The sequence below is a fragment of the Sitophilus oryzae genome, unplaced genomic scaffold (genome assembly GCF_002938485.1).
Source record: "Sitophilus oryzae breed Bouriz unplaced genomic scaffold, Soryzae_2.0 scaffold_1167_pilon_pilon, whole genome shotgun sequence".
NCBI classification, from domain to species: Eukaryota; Metazoa; Arthropoda; class Insecta; order Coleoptera; family Curculionidae; genus Sitophilus; species Sitophilus oryzae.
The window spans coordinates 596617-611732 of NW_022145801.1; the positions used below are offsets into that span (position 1 = coordinate 596617).

General features: G+C 32.9%; 1 protein-coding gene across 1 annotated transcript; it reads right to left on the bottom strand.

The window, feature by feature from the left end:
• Positions 1-3198: 3198 nt before the first annotated feature.
• On the bottom strand, positions 3199-15084 carry LOC115888263 (mucin-2-like). Its single transcript, XM_030907933.1, has 6 exons — positions 14992-15084; positions 14779-14929; positions 8813-9202; positions 4907-5009; positions 4685-4832; positions 3199-3493 (listed from the first exon to the last, which is right to left on the bottom strand). Exons 1-6 carry the CDS (start codon positions 15003-15005, stop codon positions 3343-3345), a joined length of 957 nt encoding a protein of 318 aa, XP_030763793.1. The 5' UTR covers positions 15006-15084; the 3' UTR covers positions 3199-3342.
• Between the last annotated feature and the right edge of the window lie 32 nt (positions 15085-15116).

Consider the following 15116-nt stretch of genomic DNA (forward strand, 5'->3'; position numbering starts at 1 on the left):
GTATCAGGTCTAAGGAGAGACCAAGTTAAAGAGGTGGAAAAAATTGAGACAGAACCTCCAGCTTTCACCTCTTGGGTACCTCAACCGGATACAAGTTCCCAGACTGTCAAGGACACGGAGGGCCAAACCCCAACCGTGGAAGGGTATATATCCTCGTAGGAGGTAGATGTCCACTCCTCGGAGGAAGAACATCTGTTGTCAGAGAAGGATGAGAAATACCCTGTCCTCCCTACAACATGAGATCCCCATGTATAATGAGTTATAGACTGATGAACTATAATTCAAGAAAGGGAGACACAATAGATCTTTAAGGTCGCGGTGATTAACCCCTCTCTTACTTATTCTACATTCTATCCCATTATTCAAAAATCATTATTTAATAAAATTCTGTTTTGTACCATTACTACTAATTAACGTATTTTAAGATTTAGTGACATATAATTTTTTTGTATTTAATTATGTACCTCTTTAAATTTATCTTTATGTAAAATATGTATACAATGAAGATGTTATGCACCTACCTACATACTTGTAATTTCAGGATATCTAAATAATCATACTCGTGATAATTGTTTTTGAATTACATACCTATCTATTTTTATAGTTAAAATTATTTCATTTGATTGTGAAATAAAAATTTTGACAACAAAATGAAACGTAATCGTGCATGTTAAATAGAACCATTGTGTATCTATGTATGCTTGTAAACACAGATAGAACAAACCAAAATTAATAATACTTGACAATGAATAGAAATAATTATGTATATACCGTATGATCGAATAAAAACGGCGTCAGCGATAGCTATGAAATGAAGATCACTTTATATCGCTCATTTTATATGCAAAATTATATGGGAAATGTCATCGATCGTCATTTCATGGCCATCACTGACGCCGTTTTTATTCGATCATACGGAATTTAAACTTGTAGGTTCATCAGAGTTTCCAATGAAACGAACAGTCAGAAATTTTGACCAGGGAAGGTAATATAGTTGACCTTGTCGGTCTTGAACTTGCAAAGTTATTTGTCACATTGCTAATCAAGAACTAAAGGCTAATAACGTTGATTGAAGAAATAAGATGATGCGCAATCTTATGGCCGATTTCGTGGCACCAAATCTGTCCGAGATGTAGCTGGCAATACTTTCGCCGCTAGTCAACCTGTCCGAGATTTAGTTTAGCTCTGCGCGCTGATGGTCGTTTACAGCGCAGCGGATAAAGAATACTACCGAGACATTAAACAATTTAATATCATATGATTAAACAAAGAACGGCGTCAGCGTTGGCTTAGAAATAAAGATCGCTGTTATTTCAAATGTAAAATATTATGGTAAATGTCAATAGTCGTCATTTCCAAGCGATCTAAACGACTTTTTTCGAGTACAGTACCTATAAAATAATTTTTATTTTTGTTGTTTATTCTATGTTTAACACGAATAGATTTTCAAACATAAACGCGGATTTTTCATCCAAAGATATTTTCGTCAAACGTATTACAGATATTACACATTTTAATATGACAACACTGTCGCTTTCAGTTCCACACCGTCTTCAATATGCCTTCGCTAGCCGAGTTAGAGAAAATGAGTGTTTTATGCGTTGCCGCAGAACGAGTAGAGGCTCCACCGTACAGCACTTGAGATGTAAGGAGAAAAAATCAGTCTTGTCACGAATTTACCCATTAGGTTGCGTATCTTCCCAATTCTTTCAATCAAACGGTACATGTTTTTTTATGTTTTTGTTTTTGTCGTCTTTTTAAATCACAATTAACAGAAATAATTTTGTAATAATATCTAAAAATAAATATCTCCGTCAAATTATGCCTAATAAACTAATAAAATGTTACTTTTTTATAACTTTATTGTAAAATACCCTTGAATCTTTATCTAAACAAAGTAAACTATTATAAAGGGATTAACAGATACACGCTGCGCGTGCATTTTGTGTCTGTTATAACAATTTGTTCATTGAAGATCGCTTCATAATAAAACTAGATAATATGCAGTATTTATCTCTGCTAGAAATGCACCAAATTGTATATTTTTTAAAATCTGTTTCGTTAACTAACTTTACTCTAAAGAGAATTATGCGAAAATTATAAGCTTTTTTTAATTTAAAATTTTAAATCAGATAATAAAAATATTTTTTTATGATATTTAATTTGTAAATATAATTATGATAATTATAATTTTTTTCATGTCTCGTCGTTATAAAATAGCATTATTGACGACATTATAACAGGTATACCTTATGTCTGTGTTCTTACAAATACAGATTATTTTCTTTTGAGTAAAGGTATATAAATAATAAATAAAGAACGTAAATATTCCTTATATTTATCGTATAATTACCTATTCCCCATTCATTGCTGCAAAAATTTAATTATTACATTTTTTAGATGTTAAAATATAGGTGTAGGCTTGGTACATTTCAGTTTATTTTAAAAATTCCGAACGCAGCATCAAAAGCAAAATGGATTCAAGCAATTCTACGAAACATGAGTAAATAAAGGGCCCATTACATAATCAAAGAATTAAATAGGCTTATACTATGAGAGGATTAAATATAATGTGCAATATTAATGATATACTATGTTTAATTAACTAGTGATTAAAAATTATAATTATGTACCTGCGTAAAACAATTTCGTTATAGCCGAAATAGCCCCAATTATGACCCCTCTAGCTTTTTCGTATACTCACTATTTGAACCCGTGAATTTGTATATACCCAGTTGTTTACGATACTCTCCGATGGTCGCAGCACCGGCAGAGAATGCACCAAGCCTATATAAGCAAAATAAAACACGTTCATCACAATGCACCAAACCGTTTTATTCTTACACTGGTTGCGCCATGTCAGCATCATTAACAAATGATGGTTAGCGAAACAGGCATTATGAAGAGATATAATTATAAGATGTTTTGAAATATAATATTGATTTTACACCTAACTTTAATACAGTAACAATAAACTTAAAACAATATAAAAAATTAAAAATAGAATATGCGGTCGCCAACACCTAGAGCCGCCACTGCATATTTATAAGTAAAATAAAATATGAAATTCAATTAAATAAAAATTTATTATTTTAGATCAAAAATTATTTACATTTATTATCAGCATATATTTGGAAATACTTTGTACTCCCGTGTATACTTCCAATAACTGTAAATATAAAATTCCAATAACTGTAATGTTAAAATAAGAATTTTATTACACATTATTGTTAGTTAACACAATTTCATTCAAACACCATTTCTCAAGAACAACAACTTGACAATTAGCAAAACAGTTATTTAAAAATCACACACACACACAACAAATCTGATAATTAAAAATTAAACTAAGGGCAAAACTTCACCACAGAATGAATTGACAGCGTGGTCACAAATGTAGCACATCCGCGGCAGTGACTCTATTTCCGGTGTGCTAGCCGCTCTTATTGTATGGGCAGCCATAATGTTTGCTCCGGTCATTCTTCCCATAACTCTATAAGAACAAATAAATGATTTAAATTTTATCTGGACTGAGCTTATTTAAAGATAACTAAGAGCCAAATTGAAGTTTTGAGATATTGGAGGTTAACATGATAATGCTTTAGTAAAATACTGAGTGAACAGATATTCAAATTTTTGGATTGGATGTTATCAGACAGATCTTTTACCAAAAGTCCAATATTATTAGTTTAATAAAGTCAGAAATTTGAATTTGCAAGCATTTTTGGCTGGTATTTTGATTCCAATTAGTAGTTCTATGTCCAGGAATATTGGAACATCCTGTATACTGGATGCGTCTCAAAAGTGGCTAACCCCCTACAACTTTTTTATATCTTCAGATAAAAAATCGAAATTTGGTATGTTAGAATATAACATAAATTAGGATTGATTGACGTATTCAATTGTTTTCGGTCACTTCCTGGTCTACCGGAAATGGCTACAACTCTTGTATGGCAGCCTCGGTATTTTGTTACTTTATTCGATAGAAAATGCCACTCTGATTAAAATGATATATCATATGTCAACTTTTGACATTTTTGAATATGGTTTATTTGAAATTGCGCAACATGCGATTCAAGACGACAATTTCACTCGAACTACCACAAAATACATAAAAGTGTGTGGAAGCAAAGCATTCATAAAAAAATGTTTTTTCCAAATATGCTAATGAGCCACCCTCGTTCCATTTCAAAAATTGAGATATGATTAAAAATACGATTTGGGCATTTTTTAACTGGCCAGGACAAGACAATAAAAACATTAGACGATCAAATCTATTTTTCCAAGGCTCCTTGGAAAAAAATAGTGTTTTTAAAACAGCCATGGCACTCTAGATTGAAATTTAAAATACCATTTTGTTTTAAGCGAAAATGTCAAAAGTTGACATATAATTTTTTTCTTTCTATTCACAGTGTAATTTTCTATCGAATAAAGCAAAAAAAAATACCGAGAGTGCCATTTAAAAATCAAAAGTTGTAGTCATTTCCGGTGAGACAGAAAGTGGCCGAAAAAAATTGAGTACGTCAATCAATCCTAATTTATGTCATATTCTAAGATACCAAATCCCTTTTTGCGAGTGCCTTTTTTATACGAAAAAATAAAAAAGTTATAGGAGGTGAGCCACTTTTAAGACGCACCCGGTACATAATAATAATAAAAATCCATAAAATTCAATTGGTCTTACCTCAAAAATTGTCCTAAATGAAAATCTTCTATGTTGATGTGGGTAGCAGTAGAAAAATAACTAACTTGTAAAATTGGTCCTTTTCTGTCTCTTAACAACATAGTCTTCTCCAAAAGAAATTTACCTGGCGTCAACGATATTACAGCAGCTTAAATCCAGAAAAAAGAGAATAAAAGATATCTAAGTACCTCTACCTCTATATCTTTTGGAAAAAAGACTTACCGATCACTTCAAAATAACAAAAATGATTTTGAAAAATTTTGCCCCATTTTATTACTCTTTCAACTGTTCCTGTTAAAATAAAGGTCTTCTCCGCCTCTGTTTCCTAGACAAAATAATAACTAAAAACAATATCGTAATAAAAGTTATTAATCATTCACTACCACATCGATAGAAATGATGATAGACGCAGTATGTTAAAGCCATTCTTTTTTTTTAATTTTATATATTTAAAAGAAGACAAATAAAAATATAAATTGTGTGCGCATATTTGAAGTGAAACTTCTGTCCGCCTATCCGTCTGCCGAGTCTTGTCCGACCCTGATGAAGATGTAAACGAAACGTCATATCCAACTTTGCAGGGTGGGAGAGTGTGCACCAAATTTGGTCGCGACCGGACGACATCAACTTTTGACGTTTCTTACGTCAAAACTAACTGTCACAGTGGCACGTGTCATACAAGGCCAAGTTGGCCTTGGTCCAATCTATCGACATACCAAATTTCATTTAAATCGAACGATTTTTTCATCATTGATGATAGAGTTTCATCGTGCAAGAAACGTTATCAAAAGGATTTCCCAGAGGTTGCTCTGACCATAGACCAGCAAACGTCTCTAGAAGAGGCGATCGCCACTACTGGACGACGTAGTGGCGATCGGATCGCAACACAACGATCTACAAAATGTGGGTCAGCTGCGTTTTGCGGGGATACACTTTTTCGGGTGGACATGATCCTTATAGATTGTGTATCTCAAGAATCGGCGAATTGGTTGGCGGAAATCGCACCTAAGCTTAGAAATTGGCAGGGGCCGGAACTGGTTGCAGTGAAGGGAGAAAACATCCCTAAAGGGGCGGCCATCACGGTTTTTCTGCCGATGAGCAAGGGGAAAGACACCACCTGCTGAGCCTTATCCAGGGCCAGAACTTCATTGTAAGGACATCGAGTTGGTGAGTCATCAACTCGAGAGAGGAGGGTAATGGTCAGGTTCTCACAATAGGAATTGACCTCAAATCCAGAGACCAAGTTAAAGAGGTGGAGAAAATGGAGACAGATCCTCCAGCCTCCACCTCACGGGTTCCTTAGCCGGTGGCAAGCTCCTCGACTGTGAAAGGCGGCACGGAGGGCCAAACTCCAACCGTGGAAGGGTGTATACCCTCGGAGGAAGAACTGTTGTCAGAGGAGGATGGGAAATACCCTGTTCCCTCTACAACAGGGGTATGATGGGTTTTTTTTTCTGAGGATGGTAAAAAATCTTCTTAGACGCCTGGTCTGTTGTTCTGGCGACCGAGGTGTGCCGGATTCCTACCGACTAAAAAAATTCCACCCTATTTGGTAGACAAACTGCGCTGGAACTGCTCACGCATTACTTCGGCACAGATGCCCCTCTCTACGTTAGACTTTGGTCATTCTTCAACCCTCCGTTGATCCAGCTCCTCCTGTCGTAGAATTTTTGATATAAACGCCACGAAAGCCTCCCATATATCTTCGTCCTCCACAATAGATGGTACTAAGTTTTCTTTTTTAAAGGGTACCTTAAAAATCCCTTTGATCTTTAATCTACCTGGTTCCCAGGCCGAGCATTCAAAAATGGTGTGACTGACATCGTCGATGGCACTGCTGCAATATTTACAGGCCGCACTAGCTCTTTTTTAAACGATATAAATAATGTTCGAAAGCTCCGTGACCGCTAAGTATCTGGGAAAGATAATAGTCTACCTGTCCGTGTTTTCGTTCACTCCATCTTCTTATATTCGGGATTAACATATGTGTCCATTTTCCATCGTACGCCTCGTCCCATCTTCTTTGCCACAGTTGATATAATATCTCCTTCGCTTCATTTTTGATCTCAGCCTTATCTGTTCTTCCTGTAGTTTTCTGATCATATATATAAGCCCTTTCCTTTACTACCAGGTCTATTGGTGGTATACCTGCGATTACGAATACCGCTTGCTCCGCTACAGTTCTGTAGGCAGAAACAACTCTCAAGGCGCTCCGTCGCTGAACTGATAGAAGTTTCTGTTTTTCTTTTTTAACCTCCAGTGCCTTTGCCCATATTGGAGCGGCGTACAAAATACTGGCGTGGACCACTTCATTTAAAAGTATCCTTTTCTCCTGCCTTGGACCTCCGATGTTTGGCATTACTCTTGCTAATTTAGCCACTGTTGTCTGAGCCTTTACCACTACTGCATGTATGTGTTCTTTGAAATTCAGCTTTTTATCAATTTGCACTCCCAGATACCTGAGGCTTTTGGACCATTTGATTTCCGTCCCATCCAACACAATCTTTGGATACGTAAAAGATCGCTTATCCGTTATCAGTACAGCCTCTGTTTTATGGACAGCCAGTTGCAAATTTTTCATCTTCAGCCAACGGTGTATTCTATCTAAACTATCGTTAACTTCAATCTCCAGTTGTTCTGTTTTACTTGCCGTTGCCACAACAGCAATATCATCTGCAAATCCCACTATATCTGTGTTTTCAGCCATTTCCAGTTCCATAAGCTCGTCATAAAATATGTTCCATAGGAGGGGTCCTAGGACCGATCCTTGGGGAACTCCCATTGTTATGTCATACGTTTTTGTTCCTTCAGACGTTAGATAGAATATTTTTCTCTCTGTAAGATAGCTATTCACCATATTTTTCAAATATTCTGGGAAATCTTTTCTATTCAAGGCTTGTATAATTTCTCCCCATCTTGCAGTATTGAAAGCATTTTTGACATCTAAAGTTACTAATGCACAATATCCTTTATTTTTCCAATTCCCTTCCTTTACACTTCTTGCAATGGTGACTACTTGATTGATTGCGTCGATGGTCGATATGCCTTTACGATATCCATACTGCCGTATGGGGTATGATGGGTTATAGACTGTGTGATGACTCAAGGAAGGGGGGCACACACACACACACACACAATAGATCTTTAAGGTCGCAGTGATTAACTCCCTCTTACTCATTCTACATTCTTCTACAACGTCGTCAAAATATCATGAAAAAATAGGACTCTTTGAGCTCCATCTACGTTCCGAGTTTCAGCCCCCTAGCTGACATAGAGCCCGAGTTACGACGCTCCAAAGACCCATTAAAGGTTGATTCTCACTCTACCTTCCGTTTCCATTCCATATCCGTTTTGTATTTTTTATTATATTAGAGAACAACGGCATACGGTCGAGTCGGCCGCTCCTGGCACGTATACGTAGACGTAAAGAATCTTTTACGTGTATAAAAAATAGAAAATATAGGAAATGCGCATGCGTACGTAAACGTTTACGTGTTTGTAGGCCGATTCGACCGTATGCCGTTGTTCTCTATTGACGCTATACGTAAGCTTCCGTTCCGTATCAGTTCCATACTTTTTATTGTACAATTTATATCATTACGAAAGTTGTATTTTAAAAATTTGTATCTTTTGAAAAAGGTAATAGAAGGTAATAGAATAAAAGGTAATAGAATTAAGAGGTGAAAGAATAAATAAATATCAGCAAAATGTTAACAGAGCTGGTACAAATGTAAGAACTTGTTTCCGATACGCTTCAGTCCGTCCGCCAAAAAAATGTATGGAAGGAAAGGATATGGAACGGAAGGGAAACGGAACGGATAGTGTGCATTGTCCTATTCATTTACATGATATAATATTTCAAGTAAACGGAAGAGAAACGGAAGGGAGCTGATATGGAAGGTATAATGAGAATCAACCTTAAATCGGGCGATTCGCCATTGATGATGGAGTTTCATAATGCAGGAAACGTTGTCAAAATACAAAATACATTCCAAGTTTCGACAGTCTGTTACGGCCTTGAATTTTTACTCCCAGCACGCGTGAAGAAGTTTCACTTCAAAAAGACTGAAGTTTTCTATGAGCTTTCAGCTCTGATCATACGGTACTATTAACGCTTATATAACTTACCCCAAACCTTCGAACTATCCTAGCTGCCTTAGATTCATTAGCTGTACGTGACGAAGTGGATGGAGTAGCTGTACGTGATGACGTAGATGGAGTATTCGATGAAGAAGCCTTGAATACACTTGAAGAAGTTGATTGGGCATTTGATGAATAGTTTGTCGCTGTTCTTGATGGAGTAGTTTGAACATTTGCTGGGTAACTTTTAGTTGAAGTTGATGGAGCAGTTCGAGTAAATAAGGAATACGTTCTAGATGTAGTTGGAGGAGTGGTATTAACGTTTAACGAATAGGTTTTAGGTGTAATTGATGAAGGATCTCGCGCATATGTTGAAAAAGCCCTTGATTGTGGTTGTGGTGAAGGAAGTAACTTCTGATACTTCCTGATTTCTGGAGCCTAAAATATTAATCAAATGTTAGCCGATTATTTCGGGATTTTTGAAAAATAATTATGCAGGGTGGCGCACCTCATTCGTCTCGGTTGATTATACGAAAACGAAATGATGTAGAAACAAAATATTTTATGGGTATATGTAAAGAGGCAATGTGCATAATTTAAAATTATTTTCAAATGTACAGGTTGTGTCAGAATTAAGATCCGTACCAAAGTTATATTTTTTCTTATGGAACACACACCCGGTATTTTATTTCATTTTTGAATTCTTAAACATAAAATGAGGCATTTATTATAAGGGTTTAATATGTTTAAATGCTTTGGTTTTCGATATATTTAATAGATTATTAACACCCTGTGCATTACTTTTCAGAATTAATTCTTCTGCTGAGTTTGAAGGTAGAGAAGTAAACTTTTCTGAAAAATGTTATTGCTTCCTTAAATTTATACAGGGGTACAAAAAATTGCTGATCTATTTTAAGAATTTACTTTATATAAAAACTTCGTTATTTCAAATGCAACACCCTGTATTTTTTTAAATAAATCGAAGCAGATTCAAATGCTCTTTCAAACTATATTAGGGTTTCCTATACTTATCTAGCTCAGATTTTGAATAAAAAGCAATTTTTCGATAAAATAGTAACCAAGATCAACAAATTGCCATGGCGACACCAGCCGTCGCCATGGCAATTTGTTAGTGACAGTTATTAGCTATTTTAAAAATCGACATTAGTTTATGGACTTTATTTAAATTTATAACAATTTACTTTTATTTAATTTACCTACAATAGTTTAATAAGTAAGTATTTATTATTTTATCAAGAATAAAGAAGTAGTTCTCTGATTTATATTACGATGACTTGTAGATGTATTGGATTTTTTATAAAAGAACCAATTAAGGCAAATTCATTTTCTTCACTTCCAACGACAGGTTTCTTCCTAATAGGTATGTTTCTTCCCAATCAGCTCTGCGAAATAGGAAAAGTAGTTTCTCAAAAGAACGCTCCTGAAGAAAATTCCTATATGGAAATCTCATAAAGTAAAATCACTAGTAATATATCCATTTCTTCCGCCAGCAGATACTGCTTAATTTTCTGGATAAAATAATAAATACATACTTATTAACATTATTGTAGGTAAATATATTAAAAATAACCTGTTATAAATTTAAATAAAGTCCATAAATTAATGTCGATTTTGAAAATAGCTACTATAAGTGTCACTAGAATATTGCCATTACAGCCCTCTTGATTACAGTTTTATCTAAAAATAGCTTTGTATTCAAAATCTGAGCCAGATAGGTATAGGAAACCCAAATATAGTTTGAAAGAGCATTTGAATCTGCTTCGATTTATTTAAAAAAATAGATAGTGTTACATTTGAAATAACTAAGTTTTATATAAAATAAATATTTAAAATAGACCAGCAATTTTTGATACCCTGCTTGCATACACTAAAGGAAGCAATCAAATTTTTTAATACAGTTTATTAAATATCTTTAAATATCTCAAAAACCAAAACTTTTAGACTTATTAAATCCTTATAATAAATGTCTTATTTTATGTCCAAGAATCCAAAAATAAAATAAAATACTGGGTGTTCCATAAGACAAAATATAACTTTGGTATGGATCTTAGTTCTGACACACCCTGTACATTTCAAAATAATTTTAAATTATGCACATTGCCTTCCCACATATACACATAAAATATTTTGTTTCTACATCTTTTCGTTCCCGTATAATCAACAGAGGCGAATGAGGTGCGCTATCCTGTATATAATATAATATATTTTTTATAAGCATCTACTTAAATATTATGTATAAATTCTGGAGTAGTTTGAACATTTGACAAAATAAGTTTAAATAAATATAACATGAAAATACGCCTCATCACTGAGTGCGCCGAGACGACAACCATTCGCGCCATAAACTACTTTGGTACTGTAATGGAATATTTTGGAGCAGACAACAAACCAAGCTTGTTAAAACTTTGTCATGTGTTTCCGCCCTTAAATTGGTATTTTTTCAGAAGATCGTAAAAACTGTTTAGAATGAAGGACCCGTTTCTCTGGGAAAAACTAAATATTTTTCTGTTAGGTTTAAAATCCCACGTCCATAAATTAATATAATACTTGATTTGAAACAGCTAGAAACGACTAGCATCAATCATTAAAGCTGTAAAACCCTAAATTTTAACTTCGGGATTATATAAGCAAAACCCCTACAAAGCAATAAAACTCTAAAACGACACTCTTCTCACGATAGACCTCCCACGGGCCAATACAAACAGATTTTGGATAAAAACAAGTATAATTGTTAATTTAAATATTAAAGTAAAGTTCACGTAATGATATTCTGAAAATTAAGGACTGTCCTCCTTTTTTATCCAAAATATCCAAAATTATGTGAAATAAATAAACATATAAGATAAAACAGCGAAATCTAATGAAATCAAATTATAAATGTGATTTGTTTGGTTTTTTTAAGGACAGACCTTAAAATATACTTTAGTTAGGGTTAGATTTAATCATGTGTAATTGTGTTTACGGTAATTATAATATTTACACGGATATTAGTAATAATTTGGAAATAATGTAGAAATGGTCATAGTAACGACATCTGTGACAAGTAGGGTGAACTAGACCGGGAACGACAGGGTAGTTGAGGTTTTCTCAGACCAATCAGACGGTTCCTGAGAAGCGAACCCGGAGAGGATTTGAGAATGGCTCGGCTTTTGGTGGTTCCCTATTCTTTTTACCCGCTCATTTTAAATATTTCGAGGTTTAGGAAAATAGATTCTTGGATCAGTTCGGTACCTACTGACTTTTAAATTAGACGGTCGAATTTTCTCCGTGTAGATCTTATATTATCCAGTGTTTTTTTTTTAATAATTTTAGTAAGTTTTCGATATAAAGATTTTCTTAAATATTCAATTCTCAAGTTAGGAAATTTTAAACATTTCATGTATAAAGATTTTTAATTTGTTGTTTTAGATTTTCTTTAATATTTTTTTATTAACGATTTAAGACTTTCTGTTTGTTCTAAAGGCTTTAGTAAAAGTTAGATATCATCACACAAATGATTATTTTACAATTGTTCTTTTTATTAAATTCTAATTTAAATCCAATTGTTCAGTTAATATTTTTTTGACATATTAATTTTCTAGCAACGAAAATTCTAAGAGAGATTTGAATTGAATGCTAATTTTAGATAATTTAGATTAGACTAATAAGAAGAATATTTTGTATTTTTAACTTTATCACTTCTGAATTTTAATATCATTCTTTAATTATTTTTGATTAAATTTCTTTCCTTTTGTTTATATTTCGTTAATTATAAATGTCTTGTTAAATCTTTTCTTTATTTTTTATTTATTTATTTTCTTTATATTAAATATAGTTAGGTGTTGTGAAAAATCGGCATTTTATTTTTGAATCTCAACTTTTCTCTAAAATATTAAACTATCTAAAAGAACACTGTGATAACCGGTCGAGTGGTTTAGTCTAAAGAATAAGTCCAAGACCGAAGCGGCAGATCTACAAGGGGATCAATGAAGTCTTCGACAGGTTCTTGTTGTTGATGAAATGCTGACGGATGTTGACGTAATAAGGTAAGTGGCAATATAGTTTATAGTAACTTAATTCAGAAAGAACCCTTACCATAAAAGTGCGATGCCTTAATTTCTATTATTAGCTGGCTATATTTTGTTTTTTTATATATAAACGATAAACTATATTTACGCTCGGAAAAGACGGTGCTCTCATTAATCCAAGTTCTGCCTACCGCTCAATAAATTATTTTAATTATAAAAATTATATAAAGGCCACACTACCATGATAATGGACAAAATCTTGAAAGTTTTGTCACAGTACGACTGATATCGGAGATATACCTATACATACATATATATATATATATATATATATATATATATATATATATATATATATATATATATATATATATATATATATATATATATATATATATATATATATATATATATATATATATATATATATATATATATATATATATATATATATAGAGAACTAGCGTCTGTGAAGCCGTCTCAGATACTGGCTTTCGTCAAAGATCTGAGACTGTACGATCCAGTTATAACTCAAGAAAGGGGGACACACAATAGATCTGTAAGGTTGCGGTGATTAACCCCCATTTTGATGACATTTGATATGTATATTCAGTAGGTCTGAGAATAGGTTGTTATCTATTTTTATACCTCTAAGTAATAAGGGTGGCCCACCCCAATTTTTATTTTTTTTTGGACAAGATTTTTTATTTCTATTTTTTTACGATTTGGCGTAAAAAAATACATACCACCCTATATTTTCACCCTTCTACCATCAATCCCGTATTTTTTAATAGTTTTTTTTTTAATTTTTTGTTACTATACTTCTCCGAAACCACTTGACCGATTTTGATAAAACTTTATTGTGTATTCAGTAGGTCTGATAATAGATTGTTATTTATTTTTTATACCGCTGTGACAACCGGTGTGACAAGGGTGACCCACCCCAATTTTTTTATTTTTTGGAAAAAATGTATTTTTATTTTTTGGAAAAAATATATTTTTATTTTTTTATTATTTGGCATTAAAAATACATACAATAATACCTTCTACCATCAACCCCTACTTTTTAATAGCGATATTAGTAATTCAATAATTTTAATTTAACAACAAATTGTTTTTAAAAATTATTACAATACCTTAAATTAAAAACGTTAGATTTTTTGTATACTTTGTTGATTTTTTGTTCTCTGAAAAGATATCACTAAAATATTAAAAGAAATAAACTATTACATCTACAACACATTTATGAACTTTTAAGGGTAACGAGATAGTCTTCAGCAGGTTTATATTGAAGAAATATTTCCATGAATTTCTGCCAAATAAATGACCTAGTTAGCACCTAAATATAAAAATAATTGTTAAAATTGTAAAAAAAAAATGTTAATTGAAATATACCTATTTATTATAAATAGATATTGTTTCATTACAAATCAAAACTAAAATTAAATCACAATTCAACAAATTGTCAGAATGAATTTTTGTTCAGTATGATAAATGATATATTAAAAACTATTTTACAATTAAAGTTTCATTTCATATGGAAATCTGTAATTGTAAATATAGAATGTAGAATGTTTAGGAGGGGAGTTAATCACCGCGACCTTATAGATCTATTGTGTGTTCCCCTTTCTTGAGTTATAACGAGTTATAAATCATCATACAGTCTCAGGGCTTTAACAAAAGCCAGTATCTGAGACGGCTCCACAGAGGCCAGCTCTCCATTCTCGACATCAGACGTACCAAGGTTCATGGCACGATTGGTCGTCGTCTCGGCGCACTCAGTGATAAGGTGTTCTGGTGTTTCCCCATTTTCCCCACAAAATCTGCATAATTGTAAATATAACTTTGGAAGTATATATCTTAAAGAATTCTAGACATAATATCACATTTTTTATGTGTAATATCACAAATTTTGTCAAAAAGTATAAAAAATTAATAACTGAAAAAACTAAAATTTACGATGAAGCTAATTCTATTTCAAAATACCTTTAATTGCTGCTCCAACTGCTGTAGGTTTATCTCATCATTCTTGAGGTAAATATTTGAAGGTATTTGGTTAATACATATCAACTTCTCTAAGTTATTCACTTGAATATTACTACTTTCAAAACTTTTATCGAGTCTTCCAGAACGCATGCTAATTAAGTTAAAAAATAGTATATCTAGCACAAATTAAAAAATAAAATAATAATAAATTACCTTCTAGTAAACATTATTTTAATATTTTTATTGTTGAATTCACTTCACAACACCTCACACCACAAAACAATTGAAAACTCTTGCCATTATGTCTATATCAACTGTCACTAGATCTCTATTAAGCT

What these genes read in the sequence shown, in the direction of transcription:
- LOC115888263 (XM_030907933.1), bottom strand. An exon ending in AGTTGGAGCAGCAATTAAAG is followed by an intron (nt 9,203 to 14,778) that starts GTATTTTGAAAT and finishes TTAATATTTTAG; the next exon opens with GCTCCAGAAATCAGGAAGTA. An exon ending in TTGTTATTTTGAAGTGATCG is followed by an intron (nt 4,833 to 4,906) that starts GTAAGTCTTTTT and finishes TCTGGATTTAAG; the next exon opens with CTGCTGTAATATCGTTGACG.